The sequence below is a fragment of the Nuphar pumila genome, chromosome 1 (genome assembly GCF_984573655.1).
Source record: "Nuphar pumila chromosome 1, dmNupPumi1.hap1.1, whole genome shotgun sequence".
NCBI lineage: Eukaryota > Viridiplantae > Streptophyta > Magnoliopsida > Nymphaeales > Nymphaeaceae > Nuphar > Nuphar pumila.
Genome location: NC_143249.1, coordinates 17,105,813 through 17,132,669, shown reverse-complemented (window position 1 = coordinate 17,132,669; position 26,857 = coordinate 17,105,813). Strand labels below are relative to the sequence as shown.

The 26,857-nt window shown below is 37.3% G+C and overlaps 1 protein-coding gene across 1 annotated transcript; it reads left to right on the top strand.

Moving 5' to 3' along the window:
- Nucleotides 1-804: 804 nt before the first annotated feature.
- On the top strand, nucleotides 805-16,913 carry LOC149848167 (E3 ubiquitin-protein ligase COP1-like). The gene is made up of 11 exons (XM_090003525.1): nucleotides 805-944; nucleotides 1,204-1,432; nucleotides 9,284-9,438; nucleotides 9,569-9,634; nucleotides 11,953-12,031; nucleotides 12,116-12,271; nucleotides 12,354-12,452; nucleotides 15,309-15,413; nucleotides 15,492-15,671; nucleotides 16,417-16,527; nucleotides 16,624-16,913. The coding sequence occupies exons 1-11, from the start codon at nucleotides 805-807 to the stop codon at nucleotides 16,792-16,794; spliced, it is 1,491 nt and encodes a 496-aa protein (XP_089859651.1). The 3' UTR covers nucleotides 16,795-16,913.
- Nucleotides 16,914-26,857: the final 9,944 nt, after the last annotated feature.

The window sequence follows — 26,857 nt, the reverse complement described above, 5'->3', positions numbered from 1 at the left end:
TTTAAACTTATTTGTTTTTCTCGTAATTTTTCCATTTTTTTTTGGTTTTTGTGTTATTTTCCATTTTTTTGTATTTTTAGATAAAAAATCCTAAGATTTGCGAGAAAACAAAGATTAAAACTAATTTTTTGTGTTTTTGCAAAAATATTTACAAAGGGAATTTTTCTGAGAATTAAAAGCTATTTTGAGAAAATTTCTTTAGAAAATGGGTTTATATCCGGATTTTTTGGAAACATTTGAGGTTTACAACCTCAAACTGAGAAATATAGGGTCGTGGATCCAAGAGGATGCTGGATGAACTGCCCTGAGTCATTCAAAACCATTTTGGGTATTTTGTAATTTTAATTTGAAAATCGGACAATGAGGCTCAGATTTGGGTTTAAAACACTGGGTTCGGATCCAGGTTTGATTTTGAATATATCAATATGAAATTTAATCCAGAAAACCTGAAGAATGACTGAAATTTAGCTTTGCTTTTCTCAGAAGATGGAGTCAGGGGCAAAAAGGTCATTTTATAAACCTTTGAAAAATTTGTGGTGTTCACAATAGGGCTTGTCACCGGGTCGACACGTCAGACCCGATCCGATTCCACTGTTAAAAAGAAACAGAAATTCGAGGGTTTCTGTTTGCGTTTTTCTGAGAAACCGAAAAGGTTTCTCCTCTGAGAAGTCCCTTCGTCGGCCCCACGGCGACCCACGTCTCCGTACGACGATCGATGCCGGTGCCTAGCCGACGACCATCTACGCCGGTGCCCATCGACGACCGACGTCACCCCACGCCGACGTGCAATTCCTCTGTCGTCCGATGGCTGAAGGGGCAGAGGAAAAGGGCACGACACTAGCAGCAACGCCGACAAGGCCGCCGGCTACCGACGGTCGCCCCTGTCGGCACATCGCCCCATGGCAATCGTCCGATCCTCTGACAGAACCCACTCCCGGCGACAGGTACAGGGTACAATTTTTTTTTTTGTCGCCGGAGCTGTCGGTAAACCGATGATGTCGCCAGGCAGCCAGCGGCGCCAGTTTACTGACAGCTCTGACGACAAAAAAAAAATCTGTAACCTATACCTGTCACCGGGAGTGGGTTCTGCCGGAGGATCGGACGATCGTCGTGGGGCGATGTGCCGGCAGGGGCGACCGTCGGTAGCCGGCGGCCTTGTCGGCACTGTTGCTGGTGTCGTGCCCTTTTCCTCTGCCCCTTCAGCCATCAGACTGCAGAGGAATCACACGTCGTCGTGGGGCGAAGTCGGTCGTCGATGGGCACCGGCGTAGATGCGTCATCTGGGGAGGTGACCGTCGCCGACGGGCACCGGCGTAGATGTGTCATCTGGGGAGGTGACCGTCGCCGACTGGGCACCGACGTCGGTAGCCGTACAGAGACGTGGGTCGCCGTGGGGGCGACGAAGGGACTTCTTAGAGGAGAAACCTTTTTAGTTTCTCAGAAAAAAAATGCAAATAGAAAACCCGAATCGGGTCCGGAGAGGTGACCCGATGACAGGCCCGATCCAAACCCATTTTGGGTGGATTAGGTCTACTGTTTATTCTTGGATCTGACCTGGACCCATTATGGGTCCGTGTAACGCCCTAAATTTCAAACTTGCGAACCTTTTCAGAAAAACAGGCAAGAGACTAGAAATATCTCTTTCCTTCAGAGTTGGTTTATGAAATCAGCGGAAGTTTTTTCTTTGATAAATCATAAGGCAAGCTGACAACTCTGGGCATGTTAGCTAAAAGAACCAAAACGCATAAAAATTCGGATATCCTAAGGGAAATCCGATACAAACCCAAGCGTCCAGGACGCGAGCTAAGAGCAGGAAGAAGAAGTCTTGAAGCCATCTTGCAATCGCGCCATCGCCCGTAGAGTACCTAAACATCATATGTACCCATAAAATGGGTTAGTTTCGTGAAAAACTAGTAGGTGCACAAGAGATACTAACAAGAAACTGAATTAAGTACATTTAATTCAGAAGGCTACGCAGTTTAAAGCAAATATGCAGTTAAACAGGTAAGCAATGCAAGCAGGTAAATAGTGCAAACACGTAAGCAGTACAAGCGAATAAGGCGTGCGAGCGAGTAAGTAGTGCAAGCGAGTAAGCAGTGCAAATGCGTAAGTAGTGCAAACAGTAAGCAGTTCAACGCAAGTAAGCAGTGCAACTGACCAATGCAGCATACGATCCATTTGATCGTAAGCTGTGAACTACTACGCAACAAGCTTGTCCTCGTTCCTAGAACGAGGTCTCTGCATCTAATCACCACCAGGACATAGTTTGTTACTCGCTACTTCTAACCAACGCTTTGTCCTGAACGACCTTAATCTATCCTCATCTCTCAAAGTCTTACGCGGCTAACCGTCACCGATTATGATGCACTAAGGCGTCATACCTTCTCAGAAAAGCTCACCCTTCCGTAGAAGGTCCAAAACATGATCACTAACTCAAATCGCTAACGATCTGATTCTCACACTTGAGTCAAGCATGTAATCATGCTAAAACAGAAAGCCGAAACTATGAATTCATAGTTGGCTATCACAAACAATCTCAGAAGATCGTCACAGCTCACCATAACTTTTTATGGTAAGCAAAAACACAAGATCCACGTCGGATCGTTCGGTTCGAGAGATATACGACCAGACAAGGAATTACCGCTCTAGAGGGTATACCTGATCTTGGACCCTACACTTCCTCACATGAGTTCACCGTCTTTGCGGCTACCCGTTCGTGGACAGTGTACATCCTCACAGAGATCTCCCACTCTAGTCGGGTCACCTGATCTGGGAAATGTATAACCTCACAGCGAAACCTTTGGGAGATCAGTCCCTAACAAATGCCATATCCAATGAAAATCATTGCGATACACGCATCCACACAAATGACCGTTCTCAAGGTCGATAGCCACTAATACAAACAACAAGATCAACGCCCGGATCACCTGGTCTGGGACATGTATAACCTCACAAGAAATTCCGCCCTAGATGGTATACCTGGTCTTGGACCATACACTTCCTCACAGGAGTTCACCGTCTTTGCGGCTACCTGTTCGTGGACAGTGTACATCCTCACAGAGAATCTACCACTCTAGCCGGGTACCTAGTCTTGATCATACACACCCTCGCAGATAATCCTTTGGAGATCAGGTGCTCGACAGACACCCCACTCAATGATGCATGCATCAATAATCGACTGCTCTAAACCATTGACCGCCTCGGGGTCGGTAGCCACAATATGGGCACAAGCATGCATATCAGCAATGTGCATCGTATCACTTCACATAGAAGCATAATATCCTACGCATCGTGTTATTGCCACAAGGAATATTGCAATCCTCAAATGGCTCAGAATATTTGAGGTGTGCATCATATCACTTAGCTTGTTGCTTTTGCAATTGTGAGTGGCTCAGAATATTCGAGGTGTCATCTCTTACTGCAGGACAGTGAAAGAATTTATGAAATCCATTGAAACAGAAATTATTGGTTTTATACGAGATTTTATCTCAAGCCATTTGGATAAGAAGCTTCGTTATGGATCTTGGGATTGTGGACTCTATTGAGAGACCACTAAAGATCTTTTGTGATAATGAAGCAACCGTGTCCTTTTCAAATAACAACAAGAGCTCAATCTCGTGTCGACACATGGAGTTAAAATATTTTGTTGTTAAAGAAAGGACTGAGAATCATCTGCTATGTATTGATACAATTGGGACAAAGAAAATGATTGTGGATCCCCTTACTAAAGGGCTAGCACCGGGATTGTATTCCCAACATATAAAGGGGATGAGTCTTTTTTATTCCTTCTGATGTATGACAATACATTTGTGTTTATGTTTTTTATTCTCTAAGGTTTTGTGTAATTGTTGATTTTGCATAAAGGATCTCTCGTATGGGTTAAAGAGAATAACATAATAACAATATTAAAGAACCAATAGAATAGGTAAGAGACCAACCTATTCATAAAGATAATTTCAACATGCTTAAGCACTGAAGGTGAATTGTAGTGTAGTACTTGTGAATATGACATTTCATAAAGGAATGCTCATCTCCATGACTCATTTGATTCATCCTTGTGATAAAAGGTAACATGTAAACCCACTTGAAGAATTAAATCGAGATAACAATATAAACATCGATTTAGTGCACTTTTAGTGTCAATAGGTCAAGTGGGAGAATGTTGGACATATGGATCGGGTCCAATCCATTGGGTGATCCGTTTTGACATTAAAAGAGTAGTGGGATCGTTGGCATAATAGTGGATGGAGGGCAATTAATGCCATGAAGGGAGGTTACGAGAATGTAGAGTGTCGACATTCACTGTACAACCTCCCATTCCTCCACTATATAAAGTGAAGGGAGGCTGCAATGGATGATGAGAAGCCATTGCATAACCTACGTAAATCACCATTGGGTTCAGAGTCCTGCTCACTGATGACTTTTTGGCTTGGACTCATCATGGGCATCGTCCGGCTGAGGAGAACGCGAGTTTCCTACACGCAGTTGCAAACCATGGCGAATACAGGTACACTTTCTGTGTTTGCTTTACAGAAATCGCCAACATTGCATGTGTGTGTGTGTGTGTGTGTGTGTGTGATATTTTTGCATCTTTGCTAATGCTTCTAATTACATGAATCCTGCTTCATTATTGCAGCTCTGGTTGATACTTTTGTGGTTAAGACACGAGCATGAGAAGAGGACAGGGGTGTGCCATTTATGTATGATGGAGTACCTCTGCTTGCCATGCTGGATGAGTATCTCATGCTGAGGCATGACAGAGAAGAAGAAAAACAAAGGAAAATGGTAAGATCGGAAATTCTTTTTACTTGTACCAATTGTTTTAACTCTTTATCTGATATTTTTCCATGTATTCTTGTACCATATTGCATAGAACATGTTGCACCTCCTTAAAATTGTCTCAGAAAATGCCAATGGTGCCTGCCAATGATATTGAAGATCAGCTATCCAACTGCTTCCTTATCAGATTTTGCAGTTTGGAAACAAACATATATATATATATATATATATATATATATATAGGAAAATGGGTCCATGCTAAACCCATTTGGTTGTAAACCGCATGCTAAATGGGTTTTTCGGGTTTCTCTGGTTCTTTTTATGCGGTTCTGGCCTCATAAATGTGTTGGGCATGCTCGATTTACTAAGAATCCACACCTGGATCATGTGTTTTCAATAAAAAAAATGATGTTTGGAGCCTCAAAAATTTGCAAAGATTTTGGACTGTTGTTTTTTTGAACTTTATAAAAACCCACCCATGTTTTGGAATCAAACGCTTCAAGAGCTGATCCGTATAAAATCAAGTATATAGATCACATCTGTACGGTCAGAATTTAAAAATAAAATGAAAAAAGCCCGAAAAGCTAATTTATCACGCGGTTTAGCGCCAAATGGGTTTAGCATGGACCCATTACTCTCTCTATATATATTTATAATGGGTGCGTGCTAAATGAAATGTGCTAAATGGGTAATGGGTTTTTCTGCTCTTCCACTGTTTTTTTTTTTGCAGTTCCAACCCCATAAATGTGTTGGGCATGGTCAATTTATGAGGAATCCACACTTGGATCATGTGTTTTCGTTGAAAAAACTAAGGTTTTAAAACCCAGTGACTCGGGACTCGACTCGTGACTCGGTGGGTCAACTCGGTGACTCGGACCGGGTTTTGTTAACTTTTGATTTTAAAAGAAAAACAATTTATAATTTGTCTCAAACCATTTTTAAAACTTTTTTCTTTATATTTTTGCAAGAAAAATAATGCACAATATTTTTTAAAAAAAAAGCTCATTTTTTATACTTAAAGCTTGCATTTTTTATTTGTTTATTTTATTTTTTAAAACTTTTTTTCTTTATATTTTTGCAAGAAAAATAATGCAAGACTTATTATTTTCTTATATATTTATTATTATTATATTTTTTCAAAATTTTAAGCTCATGAGATTTTCCGAAAAAACCCAACTTTTGAAAATCTCTTTGAGAAAAACCCGTGGCGAGAAATTACCTTGAGCGATACAAGCGACTTTGGCTTCAATGGCCTGATGGCCCAAATTGAACAAGGCATCTAGAATGACCTGTAGTGCTTGCAACCAAGAATTGCAGTCACACACATTGGTTCTTGTGAATGAGCTTGCAATAAACAAGTACAAGCAAAATGGCTTCCATATTGCATTCATACATAGAATGTGTTGTGCTAGCATCCAGATGGAGGCCCCCCCACATATCAGGCAGTCTTATGTTGGGCATTGATCAGGTGGACTAGGCTGATGGTCATCAAGTCAAAGCATCACAAGTAGCCTTCAGGTTTCTATGAAAAAACACAGGAATTCTGGATTACAAGGCATCATTTGTGGTTAATAGGCCAAGTAAAAGGAACACTAGTTCAAAGCAGATGAAGGGAATGACTACGCCCCACCAGATTGGATGGGGACCACCCTCTAGTCCTCTCTTAGCTTATCGACCGTGTTCCCAAAGGAGGGTCTTGCAAAGCAACTATCTATCTGTAACCAAAAATGCATTGTGGAACCTTCATGGCCCATTAACATGGTGAGACAAAAACTTAGGAACCAACCCAAAAAATCAAATTTCAAACATCCCAGAACTCGCCCGAGTCAGCAGCCGAGTCTTCGCAAACCAAGTTTGCCTTGCCGGGTTGACTCGCTGGAGGGCCGAGCCGAGCCGAGTCACCGAGTTGACTCGGCGAGTTTTAAAACCTTGGAAAAAACTGATATTTGTGTATTTGTACGAACTCGTGAGTGTTGCCTCCTTAGTGCCTAACACCTAATCCACATAATTTTAAGAAATTATTGTGGCCTATAGTCACTTCAAGCCCAGCAACAAGCTTATGTGGAAGAAAACTGAAGAACTCAGCATAAAGAATAATTTTGACCTTTGTTAGAATATGTTGAATTGTATGTGTATTTGTACATATATGTATATATATATATACATATATACATATATACATATGTATATGTATATGTATATATTTCTGTTCATGTAAACTGAAATACCCATTAAGGGTATTTCAGTCATTTCACATATGTAATAGGTGTCAGCTTAGTGAAGGCTGATTGTCCTTTTATTTCTTTTTTATTGTTTACATAATATAGCTGTTGGGGCAGCAGCCCAACTGGTCGTTGGGCTGCCCCCACTACCTCTCCATTGTACTATGTCACACATGTGCGGGTACGGGTGCGTCTCTCTCTCTCTCTCTCTCTCTCTCTCTCTCTCTATATATATATATATATATATATATATATATATATATATATATATATATATAGAGAGAGAGAGAGAGAGAGAGAGAGAGAGAGAGAGAGAGAGAGAGAGAGAGAGAGAGAGAGATGTGTAACTTGGTATGGGGGTGGGGGCGCGGGCTGGCTGGCACCCAGGGTCATTTTGACTGCACCGGGTGCCACACCCACACCCTATTGGGCGAATCCCTGTGACATAGCCATTGTATTATAAATAGGGGTTCTCCCCTTTGTATTTCTTAGTGCTTTCTTAAGCATTTTATAATCAAGTTTTATATTTTTATCTTTTGTGTTGGCCCTTAGTGGCTATTGTGTATATGTGTTGTGCTATTGAGTTCATTATCACTTTGTGATTGTATTATCCCTTCGTGGATTAGTGCATGAGCACTTCTTTTGTATTCTCGTTGATCCTTATTGGGTTCTCTATTGTATTTCCACTTGTTTCATTACAGAATGATCATAAGTGTATAGACTAATCATATATATGTTTGTACTAAGAACAATTTAGTTGTATCATGTATGTATTGCATCTTTTAAATTTGTTTAGCCAGCAGACATTGGGATCTGTGTACACCTGTTTGAATATTTAAGTTGGAAGGAACAAGTTCCTTTTATTTCTTTTTCTTTTTCCCCCCATTTTGAAGGGAACAATATTTGTTAAGGTATCAAGCAACATAAACAATATGGAAAAACAAATATAATGAGCTGATGAGACATCACATGCTTCCAAATAAAAAGATGAATCGAGGTACAAAGCATAAATGACGACATTATTAAGGGTTTTCCAAACTAAAACCAAGCCAAGGAGACCGAATCCACCAGGAACCTTCCCAAATTCAACACTTGTGTGCACATAACAAGTTTTAGAATAGTTGTCATTGCATGACAAAACTAAACATATAGAAATCAAAATAATAAACTATTGATCACAATATTGGTAAGTTCATGCTTTTTCAGAAAAGAAGATAAAAGAAAATGAAAAGCATTGGTTAGACTATGATTACAGTCTTCCAAACCACATATGTTGTCACAACATCGTCATTGTCTCCTACACTGTGTTTGTTTGATGCATACTGTTTCTCTCTTTATTTCTGTCTAAAACTAAGACAAATTGGTTGTGAAACAAACCAAGGTGCTTGCTGCTTGGCTTGGTTTGGCTTGCATTAAGCTCATTTGGGCTTGTCAATTGGTCTGCACCAGCTTAGCCTCAAGAAACTTATTTAGTATAAATCAGCCAAGCATGAGCAAAGGGTTTTCTGCAAAGTGTGGCTCATGTTGGCTTGTTGAAACAAATATATGTATTCTTTTATGTATCTTTATGTAAAAAACCATGTGGTAGTTCAGTTGGATGAGCTTTCGGGAAGTATGCAACATTGACTTTGTTGTGATGCTTTCTCTGTCCTTCAACTGGTTTTTGTGCCATCTTATTGATGGCAGTAGATTCTTCTCCTATGTTACTGCGGCACGGCACTTAGGGTGCCGTACCTGTGTTGACATGGGTATTGGTACCTGGACACGGCATTTTCCGTGCCCTATATTATATTCTATATTATATTTTCAATATATAATATATATTTTCAGTATATATTTTAGATATATAATATATATTTTTCAGTATATATTTAGCCGTGTCCCCATACCCACATTTTTTGGAATTGCCGTGTCGTACCCTCCATACCCATACCTGCACCCACCCACACCCGTACCCAGGCGACAGTTCTTCTTTTGTTTCATTTTTATATCATTTTTCTTTTGTAGATGTAGTAGCTAGAAGAATTTATGTCATACCAAGACTTCCATCAACTTGGCATGGTAAGTTTGTTTATATTATTTCTAAATTAACTTATGCATTTTCTTAAGCTTTTTTGCATGAAGCATATTTTTTTAATTTGCACCCAAAAGAAGCACTTTATTGTGTCTGTGTCCATCTGTTCTATTGTTACGGAATTGGTTTGGGAAAATGTGGCATTCAACTTGAAAGTGTATCCAACTTGTCATCTTTTTTCTGCTCATTGTGTTTGTGTTTTGTATAGTTAAACGATTTGCAAGAGTGTTACCTTCAAAAGAGCCGCACAACATCTAACCAATCTGTTAAGCAAGAAAGGGATTGTAATAGCATAAACAGAGAAGGGTACCATGCAGGTCTTGAAGATTTCCAATCTGTACTTACAACCTTTACTCGATACAGGTGATGATTATCACAATATATTAATGATTTTTGTACCTTTGAGTTTCATTGTTACTGTGTAGTTTAAATTTTTTTTATGTTCAATCATCATACTTCTTTTATTGCTAATTGTGTTATCTACATTTTTTAGCCGCCTGCGGGTCCTTGCAGAACTTAGGCATGGAGATCTATTTCATTCTGCAAATATTGTGTCAAGGTGTGCTTCTTGCAAGATGAATTCATTCTCTTTTTGTGCATTAGACCTATACATGAGTGTCAATACACTAAAAGTTCATAATACATTCATGTGCTTGTTTTGGATATGTTTGTTTATCTTTCAAAAAGTCAAAAAGTTTTTCACAAATAAACATAGGAAATGAAATAGCGTTATCTACTCATGGATTCTATCTGAAACTTAAAAAAACTCAGGATGAATTACATGAAGAAACCCCAAGGGAAAGGCAAGTTAATAAATCTAACTTGCATATGACTGCTGAATGCAGGAACAATGCAATAAGAAAGAAATGGATGTCGTGGGCAAGACATAGAGTTATAATCTATGTCACAGGGACTCTCCAACTAGGTGCCACACCCGCGTCGCACCCGCACCCAATGCGGTCAACCTGACCCTGGGTGTGGTCAACTCACCCAGGGTCATTTATGTCCAACTTTTGGACTTTATATATATATATATATATATATATATATATATATATATATATATATATATATATATATATATATATATAATTTTTTATATTTTTGCCGCACCCCCGCACCCAAGTTTTTGAAAGTGCCTCACCCTCACCCGCACCCCACCCTCACCCGCACCTCACTCTCACCCTCACCTGCACCCGTACCCCACCCTCACCCGCACCTCACCCTCACCCTCACCCTCACCCTCACCCGTACCCACACCCATGTGACATAGGTTATAGGACTCCAAAGTTAAAATCTGTGAGATGCAGAGTCGACACAAAGTGTATTAAACTATTGATGCTTTGAATAGCAATTGGCTAATTGCAGGATTTCACTGATGATCTCTGAGGGTGCTGCCACCACAAGTGAGAGCAATGTTGTTTGATCTATCAAGCATCTTTCTTTTGAAGTGCTTCAACGTGGCAATGTTGAACACCTGGACGAATCTTGAGGACTATAACCCTATAACCATGAGATTAGTGAAAGTGGTTCAATGTTCACCTTCTTTCTATGTCACATGGGCTCGCCTAATAGGCTGCCGCACCTCGTCGACGTGACGCAGGGGCAATCAATAACCCTGGGCACACTTAGGGTTATTTTTGTCCAAAATTGATCCAATCAACTTTGATCGACTCCATTTTGGTCCACTAAAAAAATTTATGGCGGGGGGGGGGGGGGAGTGTAGGGCACGACTCATCCCCTGACCCCGACTCCTCTCCTTCTCTTATGATGGCAGCGATGACGACGACATCCTCCTCTTTTGACAATGACTAAGGTACGTCTCTCTTTCTTCTTCTTCCTTCTCCTCCTCCTCCACCTGATTTCTTCTCCTTCCCTCTCCTCCTCCCTCTGCCGCCTCATCCTCTCTTTCTCCTCCTTCCTTCTCCTCTCCTCATTGGCGCAAGGGCTGAACCAGGCCTGCTGGGTTTGGCTCTGGTGAACCCCTGAACCTATGCCTGCTGGGTTCAGCAGAATCGAACCCATGTCTGCTCCAAAAGAGGCTTTGTTGAACCCAAGCCATAACCGAACTCAAGCTTGGGTTGGGTTCTAAGTTTGAGCAGTTTTTTTTTTATGAATTTTATTTTAATAAAAAATTTATTATATATACCCTCGCACCCAAGTTTTTTTAAAGTGCCATATCGCCGCACTGTCACCTGCCCCTATGTGACATAGCCTTCTTTTGTTTTTGTTTACATACTTGAATTTAGTAGCTTCATTCATGTCAGACTTGGCCTGCCCTATTCTTAGTTGTAGGTATGACACAATAACCTTAAATGGATATATAATTCTGCCACTAGAACTGTAAAATGTTGCTAGAGAGATAAGAACTCTTATTTCATTGCCACCCAGAAAGGAAATGGTACCAAGTGTTTGTTTTGCAGCTTGGAACTGACTGTGTGGATAAACAATGCGCTTGATGTATTATGTTACTGGATGATATCCTTTGCCATAAATTATGTGTAGTATGATGTTCCCATTTGACCCTTATCCTTTTACTTTGTGATTAATTCTGATTGTTTGCTAAATAATACACCAAGGATGCTAATTTCTAGTGGAATAGCTTAGTATTGTGACTTCCTACTTTTAGTTAGTTCTTTTTGTCCTTGTTTTGTTAAATTGATGTTTTCGAGCTTTTCTTCAATTTTAAGGCTATATTTTTTCTGGTTATCTGCTCATTAAAACTTCCTTCTGCCATTTAATTTGTTTCAACACGGCCTTTGTTTCTCATATTATCGGTCTGTTTTTTCAAAGTTTATGGTTTATTTATCATTCCTTTGTATTTTCATAGTAGCATGGATAGACCTCTCCCTGACTTCCTATCAATTGTAAATACAGCATGGAATTTGATAGAGATGATGAGTTGTTTGTTACTGCTGGAGTCTCTAGACCTATCAAAGTTTTTAAATTTTCTACAGTGAGTACTCAGGATTCATTGATCAGTATTGCTGGAAAATAGATCAACTGTGCCTATGTTTAGTGCACATTGGCTCCTTTTTAGATTGTAAATCAGCCTGCTGAAGTACACTGCCCAGTTGTCAAGATGTCCACTCGGTCGAAGCTTAGTTGTCTGAGTTGGAATAAATACGTTAAGAACCAGATTGCAAGCAGTGATTATGAAGGCATTGTAAGTGTTTGGGATGTAAACACCCGCCAGGTAAACATGCTACCTCCTATTGGAAATGATTCTATAAAATATATATGAACAGTAATCAACTTTTGGTTTTTTGGACTTTCAGAATATTTTGGAATATAAGGAGCATGAGAAGAGAGCCTGGAGTGTTGATTTTTCACGGACGGAGCCCTCAATGCTTGTATCTGGTAGTGATGATTGTAAGGTACAGAAAGTTTCATCTTCGTGATTCTTAGATCCTGCATAGTGTTGACATGATGACTGTTGATTTTGAGAACATTAGAGGTTTATTTTTTGGTCAAGTGTGTTTAGTTGATGTACAATGATGATCAGTTTGTTCATTTGGAAAACATAACTGGAACTGAAAAAATTTGCAATCGTTGAAAGGTTGGAGAAATGGGAAAATATATTAGTTAAAAGAGGTCGGGGTAGGCCTAGGAAGACTTGGATGGAGATGATAGGAAAGGATATGAATGCTTTGAACCTCACCGAGGACATGGCGTTGGATAGAAATGATTGGAGGAAAAGGATTCATGTGGAAGACCCAAAATGAATTTCTTTTTTGGTTCATATCGCTGACCCCAATTGTTTTGGGATGAAGGCGTAGTTGTTGTTTGTTTGTTTGTTTGTTTGTTGAATTCAAGTATTCTAGAGAACAAGCATCATACAGTATGTTCCCTTGAGGATCTAACTAAGCTCTCTCATCAACTTCTTTATGGTTTCTCATCTTTGTTGGACACTTGTCTTACCCGATCTATCTTCCTTTGTATATCCCAGAGTTACCAGAAGCTTCTTAGGTAGGTGGGAAGCTCGCTTCCCGGAAACTCGCTTCGGAAGCGCGATACTCCTCGCTTACGAAACTTCATGGGAATCTCGATTCCCCTACGCTTCTTATATGCTCCCCACACACATGGTCTCTGCTTCCTATATGCTTTTCTCGCATTTCTTTTCAAGTTTTTCATGTATTTTTTCTCACTCTTTCACTCAGTGTTCATGTACTTTCTTTAAATTAGTAACCATCATTGTTAGATTTTATCAAAAATTTAACTCTTTTACTGAAATATCATGAAATATAAGAATGATCAATTTTATTTTAGTTTTTATTTGTTTCTTGTTCGATTCCTATTCAATTACCATATTGCTTCATTTTTTTAATATTTCGCTTTTAAATTGATACTTCGCTTCCCGCTTCCTATAAACTTTAAAATGCCTCGCTTCTTGCTTCCGCTTCCCGTATCGTTTCCTGCTTCCGCTTCCTAGTTTGGCAACCTTGGTATATCCTCCCTTATATGGTTTTATCTATAATATGAGCAGTTGTCTTCAATTATAAAGGGTGTACCATGTGTCCTTCCTTGAGTAATGAACTCTGAAGACCATAGCATGATCCATGGTGACACATTGGGAGTGAGATTCGGAATCAGGGGTCAACCTGGAGGGAAGAGTTCTGCAATTAACTTTTTGATGATGGAGTTATAATGATTATGTTTGATGTGCACATTTGCAATACCATGTGATTCTTTGATTTTTCTCAGTTTCCTGTAATTGCAAATCACAATCACAGAACTTTCTCAAGTTTAGTGAAACACGAGAAAGTTCTGTCTGTGATTGTGATTCTTGCTTGAGAATGCTCCTCGATTCCTGTGAAAGTTGGTAACAAGGCCGACCTTGTGACCAACAATCAGAGCTTCTGGATTCTCAGCCTTGATTCCTCATCCCACCTGTGACCAAAGCAAACATGTTCTAAGCATTTATGTTCTTACTATGAACCTAGAATCTGTTGTACCCAAACTGGAGAACGTGGTTAGGGGTGGCCATCTATAACCTTATCTCCTTTTCGTCCAATATATGTGCACAACAGTCGTGACCACAGTTCCAGACATGCATGACGTCAAGTCAAGATGAACATATTTACCCTTGGGTGTCCAAAAGTTGAACTCAGAAGCAGTTGGAGTGAGCGGGGGTGGAGGGGTTAAGCTTGAAGGGGTTGAAAAGGTAGAACATGGCAAACCAGGTTTTGAAATGAAAACCTGCTCTAGATTTTTGAAACCAAGGTTTTGTTCAAAACCTAGTATATGAAACTATGTTCTGATGTCATGCAAACGGATGCCAGATCCAGTTTAGGCCAAATGACCAGACATTCATCGAAAACACCATTGAATTAATTGGCTTTTTTATGTGGATAGGAAAATCTTTGTCATAGCATTGTAAATAGGTGCAGTTAAATATGAAATAGCAAGAGGCTAAGGAATTGCATGTAGCTTACCATGACTCTTAATTTATGTAACCTCTGTCAGAGGGGATTGAATGAGATAGTTGGATGGTTAGGTCACACTATCATTAGGTTTGAATCACACAGGGTTATCTTGCAATTTGCCTATCCAAAAAAGAGATGATCTTTTTTTTTAACTCCATTGTTATTCAAAAAGTCTGTGTGGTTAGTTTATAAAACCCAATGAAGAGAGCAGTCTACTGGGGGATGGGGTGGGGTGTGGGAAGGAGAACAGTCATAACTACTTTATTCATCAGAACTACTATAATGCAATATAGATGCTTTTTGTTTTTTCCTTAGACGAAATCATACAAAGATACATATGTACTGTGTGTTCTCATTAATGTTCTTTCATATTTCACATTTAGATGGCATTAATTACCATGAGACTGAAAGTCTGAAAGTAGAATCTGAAATTTCATCTGTGCTGTAACTTGTGCATTCTTTCAATATCAAATCCTGCTTTCTCAATTTCTTCTGTTGCTTTTCCTCATGTATTCAGTTCTCACTAAGCCGTCATACTTTTTGCATTCCAATCTTTTCAACTTCATTTTGCCATTGCTCTTAGCTTGTAGCAATAATTCTGCTTTAAAGACACATGATGTTTCATGGTTTCATAGTCTTGCAAATTTAGACTTGCATTGATGTGATATAGGATTTCAGAATGTATTTTTTGTTTTTTTTCTTATGGAAAATATTTGATGAAATTCTTATTAGTCATCCAGAAATTGAAGAAAGTACTGGGCGCCATCACTTTTTCTATCTACAGAATCTCTTATTTGTTTGATATAGGTTAAGGTCTGGTGCACCAGGCAAGAAGCAAGCGTGCTAAACATTGATATGAAGGCAAATATTTGCTCTGTCAAATACAATCCAGGTTCAAGCAGATATATAGCAGTATGTATTTACCTGATTTCCCACCATTTTTCTTGCTCTTGATGTTATTACATGGTGTTTGTTCTGTTTTTGGTACAGGTTGGTTCTGCTGACCATCACGTTCATTATTATGACTTGAGAAATATCAATGCACCATTGCATGTTTTCAGTGGACACAGAAAAACAGTTTCATATGTGAAGTTTCTATCCAACAATGAGCTGGCATCAGCATCAACAGACAGTACATTACGGCTGTGGGATGTAAAGGAAAACTCTCTTGTATGTTTTATTACTTTTCTCATGCCTTAACTTGATCTTTTCCTACGTCTTTAATATATTGTACCAAGTCCTTTCTTTGGTATAGGGAATCAGAGTTATGCAGACATGAAGCATATCTTATTCATCACTTTGACATTGTAATTTGAGATTTATGCTGAAGCTACACATTTGTGTGCATATCTATTTGTTTATAGGGGTATTTTGGTGATTTTTGTCTGTTTGTATGGGTAATGCAATTTTAGTTTTTTCAGCATAAACATAAAAATGTGATTCTACAAATGTCTCATTCCTAAGAAGCTCAAAACAATGATACAGATTTTGCATTTTCTGGATCTGTTCTTTTTGCATCATTTGAGTGGAAAGATAAAGTTTGCGTTTTCTAGATCTTTTCTTTATACTTCAGTGGCTTTATGTTCACAGTACTGTTTGAGATACTTTCCTGGCTCATAGTTGTTCAAAAGATCTAATTTCTTTTTATGGATTCTAGCCCTTGGTTTTCTGGCTTCTTCTAGGCCATTTTGCTTCAACATGAGTTCCCCCAACATTGTGTTGTCGCCACCTCCTGTAGATGTTTTTTTATGATATTGTTAGCAAGTTGCCTGCTATTGCTCCATGTATAACAGAAATGCATTTTGCTGATCACCAGTTCATCTCTCTGCAAATTCTTGATGAAAGTTAGATAGCATGAAGCTTTGAGGAAAAATATGAGATTGACAGTTGTGTTGTTTGTGTTTGTATGGATCAGATGCGAGTATTTAAGGGGCACACCAATGAAAAAAACTTTATTGGACTCACAGTAAGCAACGAATATATTGCATGTGGCAGTGAAACTAATGAAGTATTTGTCTACCACAAGGTTGGGAATGCAGATACCAACTTATGTTATGCCACCTGGAGTCACCTTCATTTTCCACCTGCCTAACATGTACTTTGACGGTTTTAATTTGTTCAGGCAATTTTGAAGCCTGCAGCATGGCATAGATTTGGATCTTCAGACATGAATGACGCTGATGATGATGCAGCATTATACTTCATCAGTGTTGTTTGTTGGAAGAGTGATAGTCCAACAATGTTGGCGGCGAACAGCCAGGGAGCAATCAAAGTTCTTGTGCTTGCACCTTGAAGAAGAAAGTGGTACTGTATATGCCTTCTGTAATATAGCTTCTTTTAGGAATGGGAAAGTATGTTATAATCAAAAGCCAGCATCTTCTACACTTGCAATGTCAGAAAGTATGATCTTGATTCTTTCTTTCTTCTCTGGTTGTCTAAGTACTCATGTCGCTGAATTAACTTCAGCCAGTGCTGGGGTTGCTGTCCTTGCCTATGAAGCAAGACCATGCAGTTCTTCCTGAATATAAAATTCAGAGGGGCACCAGTGGAAAGGAGGTATTCAAAAACATCTAAATCATTAGAAAACGATGAACGGGCGTTGAGATATAACCCTAACAACGTTTCAAAATAAGGAGATGAACCCAATTATTTTATGCTGTTTTTTTTTGGTTACTTATGTCAAAAATTAAGAAAACTAATAAAAATGATAGACAGATTGGTGTGTTAGCTTTTCAACGCCACCAAGACCGTCTTGATAATGTCTTGTGGAATATAATTTTTCGGATGTATCTCTGACTAAAAAGTAGATTCACATGATATTTTTTTGTTAACCTCATAAAGTTCACATAAAATATAAGCGAAAATGACTAATATTTATGAAGACAAGAAAGTTTTCCTAAAATATAAGCAGGAATGAGGAAGTTCACATATATTATAAGCGGTGATGAAGAAGTCTGCATATATTTTATACAAACTTCATGAGGTTTACCTCATTCTCGCATAAAATATGTGGACTTTTTCATACACAAAAAATATATGTGGACTTCTTCCTACTTGCAAAAAATATATGCGGATTTTCTCATCCTTGCAAAAAATATATACAGACTTCTTTATCCTCGTGTAAAATATATGCAGGCTTCCTCATTCTTATACAAAATATATGCAGGCTTCCTCATTCTTATGCAGGCTTCCTCATTCTTATACAAAATATAAAATTCAGAGGGGGCACCAGTTCTTCCTCATTATTATACAAAGTTTTTATTAGTTAAAAATTTAAAAATATAAATCCGTTCCAAAAAGGTGTTTCCAACACTGAAACTCGAATGTTGTGGGTTTACGCCGTCCGGATGACGACCGTAAGTATAGAAGGCTTAGCCCGTGTGATTAGGTCTTTGATTTTGAGGGTGGTTTTCTTATCCTTCATGAAAATAAACTTAAAACTCGGATGTCAAACTTGAGATGCGTGCTTAGGTTTTATGTATTGTTGTGACCATGGTTGCTAAAACGAGAATTGAAAACAGGAAGGTGTACGGGAATCGAATTTGAGAAGCAATCAATCCAATTTTTTGGATGATTCAGAAAGTAGTAACCAAAATAGAAAGCATTAGGGAGAATTGTTCAAGAAGCCATATAAAAAATTATAAGAAATAATGATAAAATAATTTATGTAAGAAAACAACTTTTATTGAATGTTTTTTGAACAAAAAAGAAATATATCAAAGTGAATAATTAATAAATGACATCTACCATTGACAATTATATCATCTTATTAGAAAAACTACTTAAAGGATCATTCAATATGATAACTAAATAACACATACAATTAATGACAATACCAATCCTTTAAAAACTGCATGTTCATAAGTTTATTTTGAAGTTTGAATACAAAACATTGATATAATAAAAAATTTGTGGAGCAATTGACGTGCAATTCATCATACATAATTCTAAGAAACTTCAACTAAGCCTAACAATATTAACTATTATATGGCACCTTTAAACAACAAGAAATGAATAAGAGTGCACAATCTTATATATATATATGTGTGTGTGTGTTAACAAAACAAATAACTAACATCTAACTAATTATGTATTACTGATGATTTCATATGTGCAAAAAGTAATACAAATTAGGTTGATGGGCTATTTATCCTCTGTTCAAAAATTCACCAATTTGAAGTTTTGAACATATTTAGCTATATTATGAAACAAAGAATAAACAACTGCAATTAAGAAAGAGAACTACATACTCACATGTACATAGAAAAACATATCAAACTAGATATGGTAATTCAAAAAAATAAAAGAAACTTCTTTTTTGCAATCAAAACAATAAAACTCAAATCAAGTCATGTGCATTTATATTCTATATGCTATGTAAATTCATGCATTTATTTGATTTGGACAAGAGAAAAAGAGGGCATGTGGTTGAACTAGACAAAATCACACTTATAAATAGCGAGAAACTAAAATTCATATATATGAGAAATTAAATTTCTCAACTTGAGAATTATATTTCCAATAAAAATAAAAACTCAGTTATGGGAATCAAAATTCTCTTGTTGGGGAATCACGATTCCCATGCATAGGAAGCACCATTCCACACCGCTTCTGGTTCTCGCTTCCTGAAAATCATGATTCCCGCCTTATGGTAGCGCTTCCGGTTAGGCTGGCTCTTTCCGACAACTTCAATAGTGCCCTTAAGAAAGTAACACCTAAACCAGACCAGCCTTTTCCTTCTCCCCACCGGTTTTAAGCAACAAAAAAGGCCTGACCTAACCCCTTCATCCCTCTTTACGGCCATCATGCCTTCACTGCTATTTCTCTATATCCATTTTCATGATGACCTAGGGATATGATCACACCTCAACAAAGCATATGGGTCAAATATGCATGATTGGAAATGAAATAGCTAAGATGCGCTGACCTAGAATTTATGACAATGAGTGATGAGGATGTGGATGCCTATGTAGTTGTGGCTAATTATGTAGAGTTGGATAGGGTGCCCTCTATGCTTTATTAAATAGTAAAAGTACTTTTTTTTTTAGAGTACGAGCTAATTATAAGTACTTTTTGCAAAATGCACCACATGATACGGTCTGCTTTGCAAGGACAAATGTTTGCTGGTCATTTTTGTATACTGTATAGTAGAAAATGTTATTTATTTACATTTTTTTCAAAATTTTTGCAGATTTAACCTTACAGATGTGATCTACATAGTTTGTTTAGTAGTGAACAGGTTTGAGCTCATGTGTTTGTGATATGCAAGCAGGCTTTTCAAGGGTTCCAAAAATCAACAGCCTACAATCTACCCAAATTCTATAAACAAAAAAAAGAGCATAGTTTTTACGTTGAAAAATATAATTCAAGGTACATGTTGAACACGTCTATGAGGTCAGATTGAGTGGGTATATAGCACACACAGCAGCTTGTCATAAAAAAGTTTTTCCATCTCCGAACATGGAGAAAATTTTCATATAAAAACTTAGATTTTTATAATTTTTTTTTTCAAAAGGTCTCTTGCTTGGGATAATTGAAAAAACTGTAATTTTTCTAGTCCCATTTTTTCTATCATTTTCTTGGTGTGAGAAAATGATAGAAAATTTTTGAATGGAAAAGAAAAAAGGTACAGCTTTTCCTATTGTTCCAAAACAGTAGAAAATTTGTTACATCCAAAAATCAAAGGTTTTTTTATGTGGGTTTTTTAAACGTATTTTTAGTATTGTTTTTTACTTTGTATTTGTGCCCACTCTAGTTTAAAATCCTGGTTCCGACCCCCTGTTGTCAAGGGTACCCCTGACCTGATCCGATCTCGTTTTAAATTGGGTCTACCAATGTTCAAGAAGAGAGATTACAACTACCCACTTAAATTGAAATTCAGTCCATAGAATGAGGCCACCTTTGTGAGTGAGAAAATTTGTCTTATGAAAAGAAAAATTTACATATGAGAGCTTCTCATATAGTTGATAGAAAAAAAAAATATTCTAACCGAAATCAATTTACATAATATTTATGGATTCATGTCCAATGGTACTTAGAAGAAAAAAATACCAACAAGGGCTCAACCCTATTTCCTCTCTATCTTTCTTTCCTCTCATTTCACGCAAATGAGGAAAACCCATAGATAATGGGGAGGTGGGTGGTTTCTAAACCGCCTTTCTCCTCAAATGTGGGTCAGGTCCAGATCTCGCTCATCATGGGCAGACCCGGTACCCAACCCAACATTCTCCCACTCTCACATGATGGGAAGAGATCTTAGAAGAAGTAACACCAAACATGCTCAAAATGGTGAATAACATCGGGTATTCATACTGACAAATGGATCGTGCGACCCGTGAGCTTAGGGAGTGGAGGCATATTATGTACCAGTTAGTGTAACATAATAGCCTAAACATGCAAAAATAAGATAACACAAAGTATACCTGTACAAGCCAGGTAAGAAGCTCATTGTGTTCTATATCAAATACATTTTTCACATTCTAGCATACTGAATCCATCTGCACATATTTATAGTGCCAAGCTATGCCAAAAGGGCCTTTCATTATGTCACATGTTTAATCATAAACCCAAACATCCTCAGGATGTGGTAAAATAAGTTAGCTTTTAACATATGCATAATCTGAAAATGTCAAATGATCTTCCTTTCCAACACTTATTCTTTGAATCAAGATAAGTTGCTTTCTCAGATATGTTCTTTTAAACCGGATCAGACATGACCTTAAGCAACATGCTAAAGTAGCAACACTCATCTTTCTCTTTAAAATAAAGTCAAAAGTCAATAAGTACACCAAAGTATATATATCAAGGACTCACACAATGAAGAAGCAAGGATCATTCTTCATTCCCTTTTGTGGTCGACTTATAGTTATAGTGCGACATACGTGGTATGACTCAAGTATTACGGCAAGACTATCTCACTCTAGTGAGTGTATGCATACACCATTAATTTTTTGACGTACAGATCTATACTAGTTCAGTTTCTCCTCAATAAACTAACTTGAGTCCTTCAAGATGCACATTCTCATGCAATGTCTATCCAAGTCCTCAGATCTGGTCAACCAGGTTACCCTTGACATTTAGATAGCAAGGTCGATCTCTCTATATAGTTAAATATACAAGTGACCTTATCCTAACCCAGTTAGAGCGATGTATTTCATATACGTATATATGACGAATATCATAACTTATTGTACTCTCACTCTTTTGAGTTATTATCACATGATATCCCCAAAATCCGACATACTTATTAATTCAGCAACCTTGGATTTTGTTACATCCCATCTCAGCCCGCCCACAAGCAGTGTCTGAGGCAATAAATCCGTGTGAGAAGATTTATCGCAAACCTGGTAGCATACTCATATACATGTTCAACATGCTATACAATAATCATAGAAAGAAATATAAATAACATTAGTCTATCAAATCTTACAAATACCCATAGATTTTACATGTTTAACATAAGAATTCATATTAACCGGCTTAGTAAAGGGATCTGTCACCATATCTTGGGTATTAACATATGCCAAGACAACCTTGACTTTAGATACAATGTTGTGCATATACTTGCATCACGTGTCTATATGTTTGGTTCTATTGTGAAACTTGAGATCTTTAGCAAATGCAATTGCCACTTGATTATCACAGAATAAAGTCACTAGCAGTTTTGCTTCAGAAGTGAGTCTCAAATGTTTGATAAATCTCCTTAACAAAACGCATTCATGCACTATGAATGAGCCTATAACAAATTCAGCTCCCATTGTAGACAAGGCTACACACGTACGCTTTTTGCTACACCAAGATATAGCACAATTGTTCATAAAGAACACATAGCCAGACGTAGACTTATGCTCATCAGGGTCCCTGCCCCAATATGCGTTTGTATAGCCTACCACATGCATGTTACCACCATGGTAGCAAAGAACTGAATTCAATGTGCCTTTAAGATATCACATAATCCTCTTGACAGCCTTCCAATGTGCTTGTCCTGGATTAGCTTGATATTTACTCACCAACCCTACCGCATAACATAGGTCGGGTCGGGTGCACATCATTAGGTACATCAGACTGTCTACTGCACTGGAGTAAGGGACTTTGGACATAGCTTCTATTTCTTTTGACTCCTTTGGACACATCTTAAGACTTAAATCATTCCTTTTTGCAACAGGAGTATCTATGGGTTTACAATCTTGCATATGAAATCGTTCTAAGACCTTCTTTATATATGACACTTGTGAAAGAGAAAGAAATCTTTTTGAACGATCTCTTTTAATCTCTATGCCCAGCATAAAGCATGCTCCATCCATGTCTTTCATTTCAAAATGAATAGCAACTATTCTTTAATGGTTTTTAGAAACTCTAAATCATTACTAGCCAATAAAATATCATCTATATATAGAGTTAGAATTACAAATTTTGGACCTTGACGCTTAAGATAAACACAGTGGTCCTCATCAATCATAGCAAAGTCATTGCTCATGATGGTCTCATGAAACCTTAAATACCATTGCCTGGATGATTGCTTTAATCCATAAATGGATTGTTTAAGTTTGCAAACTTTGTGCTCAAATCCAACAGTAACAAACCCCTCGAGTTGTTTCATGTATATTTCTTCATCCAATTTTCCATTAAGGAATGTTGTCTTAATGTCCATTTGATGTAATTCTAAATCCATATGTGACACAATGGCTAACAAAAGGCGAATAAAGGTCAATTTGACCGTAGGAGAGAATGTCTCTTCATAGTCTATCTCTGCCATCTGTGTGTATCCTTTAGCAACCAAACGAGCTTTGTATCACTCGATAGATCCATCGACATTCCTCTTAATATTGAGAACTCATTTCTTCCCAATAGGTTTTCTTCATTTTGGAAGATTAATAAGATCCCATACCTCATTTGATGCCATGGATTTCATTTCCTCTTCCATTGCCTTGCGTCATTCATCCTTTTTAAAACAAGATAGAGCATCTCTAACACTCTTAGGTATCATATCATTTTGGGGCATAACCACAAAGGCTTCCCCTTCGATTTGGAATCTCCGACGAGGAATTCTCTTTTTTGAACTCTTTTGAGTTGCCAGATCTTCATCAAAATCGATATTCACTTGAGTGTTACTCCCACTATCCAATAATGATTTAGATAGGTCCTCTTATGTATCTAAATCATGATGATCAACCTCTTTAGACTGATCTGAATCATCCAATTCATAGAACTGAAAGTGACGCTCTATCTCTCCTCTTTTAAGAAAATCACTTTCAATACACTACAAGAAAAATGTATTTTAGCGACGAACTTGTTCCGTCGCTAAATCCGTCGATAACATGTTTAGCAACGGATTAGCGACGGCTTAGCAACAGATCGAGTTTGTCGCATAATTTTAGTCGCTAAAGTGCGACAGATTTTATCTATCGCTAATTAGCGATGGATTATGTCTGTCGAAAATTCGCTACCATTTAACGAGAGAACAATTTCGTCGGGAATGTTTGTCGCCCATTTACTGACGAATTCCCGATGGTTTAAATTCTGTCGCGAACCATCGATTGATCTTAATTAGCGACGGACAATATCTGTCGCGAATCCATCGCTAATTTTTAAAAAAATCTATTTTTTTTTTTGAAATATGAATCTCAAGAAAAATTTCTCGTTATACAATTCATATACCTGCTTATAAAAAACAAAGTACACATAAAAAATACATACACATGTGAAATAAATTTAATAAAAGTTCTAAATTAAACAACTTTAACAACCAAATACAGTCTTTGCAAAGTTATAATTAGTTACAAGTTTGTCAAACAAATTAAACACATGAGTCTAATCCTCGCCAAGATTCGGGGCATCATCCTCTTCATTTTCTTGATCTGCCCCTTTGTCCATGCCAGCATCTGCTCCTCTACGCTGATCTTCTCCAGCATCCTACAAGACAACCAAAATGTTAGCATTTATAAACAAAATATAATGAAATAAATTATATGTAATGCACCTAATCTAATGCAATCAAAGTATATGGCTGAATGACACGTAGACTAGTGATTCAATCATGCTCATATGTGTTCTAAGGCAGTCAAAAAACTTTCATAGTGATTCAATCATGCTCATATGTGTTCTAAGGCAGTCAGAAAACTTTATATGTGATTCAATCATGGTCATATGTGTTCTAAGGCAGTAAAAAAACTTTATATGTGATTCAATCATGCTCATATGTGTTCTAAGGCAGTCAAAAAACTTTCATATTGATTCAATCATGCTCATATGTGTTATAAGGCAGTCAAAAAACTTTCATATATGCTAATGTCATGCTCATACGTGTTTTAAGGCAGTCAAAACACTTTATATGTGATTCAATCATGCTCATATGTGTTCTAAGACAGTCAAAAAACTTTATATGTGATTCAATCATGCTCATATGTGTTCTAAGGCAGTAAAAAAATTTCATATTGATTCAATCATGCTCATATGTGTTATAAGGCAGTCAAAAAACTTTCATATATGTTAATATCATGCTCATATGTGTTATAAGGTAGTAAAAAAACTTTCATATATGCTAATATCATGCTCATATGTGTTCTAAGGCAGTCAAAAAACTTTATATGTGATTCAATCATGTATATATGTGTTCTAATTAAGGCAGTCAAAAAACTTTCATATTGATTCAATCATGCTCATATGTGTTATAAGGCAGTAAAAAAACTTTCATATATGCTAATGTCATGCTCATATGTGTTCTAAAGCAGTCAAAAAACTTTATATATGATTCAATCATGCTCATATGTGTTCTAAGGCAGTAAAAAAACTTTATATGTGATTCAATCATGCTCATATATGTTCTAAGGCTGTAAAAAAACTTTCATATTGATTCAATCATGCTCATATGTGTTATAAGGCAGTAAAAAAACTTTCATATATGCTAATATCATGCTCATATGTGTTCTAAGGCAGTAAAAAAACTTTCATATATGCTAATATCATGTTCATATGTGTTCTAAGGCAGTCAAAAGACTTTATATGTGATTCAATCATGCATATATGTGTTCTAAGGCAGTCAAAAAACTTTATATGCGATTCAATCATGCTTATATGTGTTCTAAGGCAGTAAAAAAACTTTCATATTGATTCATTCATTCTTGTATGTGTTCTAAGGCAGTCAAAAAACTTTCATATATGGTAATATCATACATATAAAAAAAACTTTATATGTGATTCAATCATGCATATATGTGTTTTAAGGCAGTCAAAAAACTTTCATAGTGATTCAATCATGTTCAGATGTGTTCTAAGGCAGTCAAAATACTTTATATGTGATTCAATCATGCTCATATGTGCTCATAGTAACAAAAGCATGCTTGTATGTGTTCTAAGGTTGTCAAAAAACTTTCATAGTGATTCAATCAAGAAAATTTTATAGTAATTCAATCATTCATATGTGTGTTCTAAGGCAGTAAAACAATTTCATAGTGATGGAAGCATGCTTGTATGTGTTCTAAGGTTGAAACAAATGACATGAATCTTTATACCTGGCGGGCACCAGGGCTCATGTTGAATGTAGACGAAGTTCTCCTGTCCTGAAAAAAGTTGCACAACTCATTATGGACAATGTTGAGAATGACTTCATTTAAAAAGTACTGCATTTTGCCCTCAAGACGCTGACAGACACCATCCCAAGACATAACAGGGTTAATTGGACGGTGGGAGTTGATGATGGCGAGAGAACTCTGAGAGCCATGACTGCAGGAGGCAACAACTGGTGCAGTGTTTATGTTACTCTCAAACTCGAACACACGACCCTTTTTGGGTTCACTGGTTGCATGCAGTCACCTATGCTGCAGGATCAAAAGGTGGATGCTGAGTGGAGTCATCGTCATATCGCTCTACCATTTGTTGCTCGTATGACTCCTATAAATTAATGATTACAATATGAATTAAGAATTAAGAATTAAGAATTACATTGTTTATGATAACGTAATTCATAGTAACTTGTATATCACAATGTTTATTAATACAATAAATACATACTGATGTCGCTCTCGCCTTCTCTGATACAAAATCTCTCATGCTCTTACGTTTATGTGTTTCAATAAACACATCCTTATAAGGCACAATGTTTCCTTTTTCTGCTTCCTGCAATGTTAAATGATAAAAAAAATCAATTAATAAGTATGCAGAAATACTTAGAAATTTGACAATATACATATATATTGATGAATTACCATTTTCTTGTGGTGGCTCCCAAAAGTCCTAGATCCACCTGTGTGTATATGGGTATCGTGCATCTTTCCTCGGTTTTGTGCAGCTTTTGTTGAGCGGTTTCGAAATTCATTGCTCGCCCACTTGTCGCACATGCCCTCTCAATAATCTCTCCT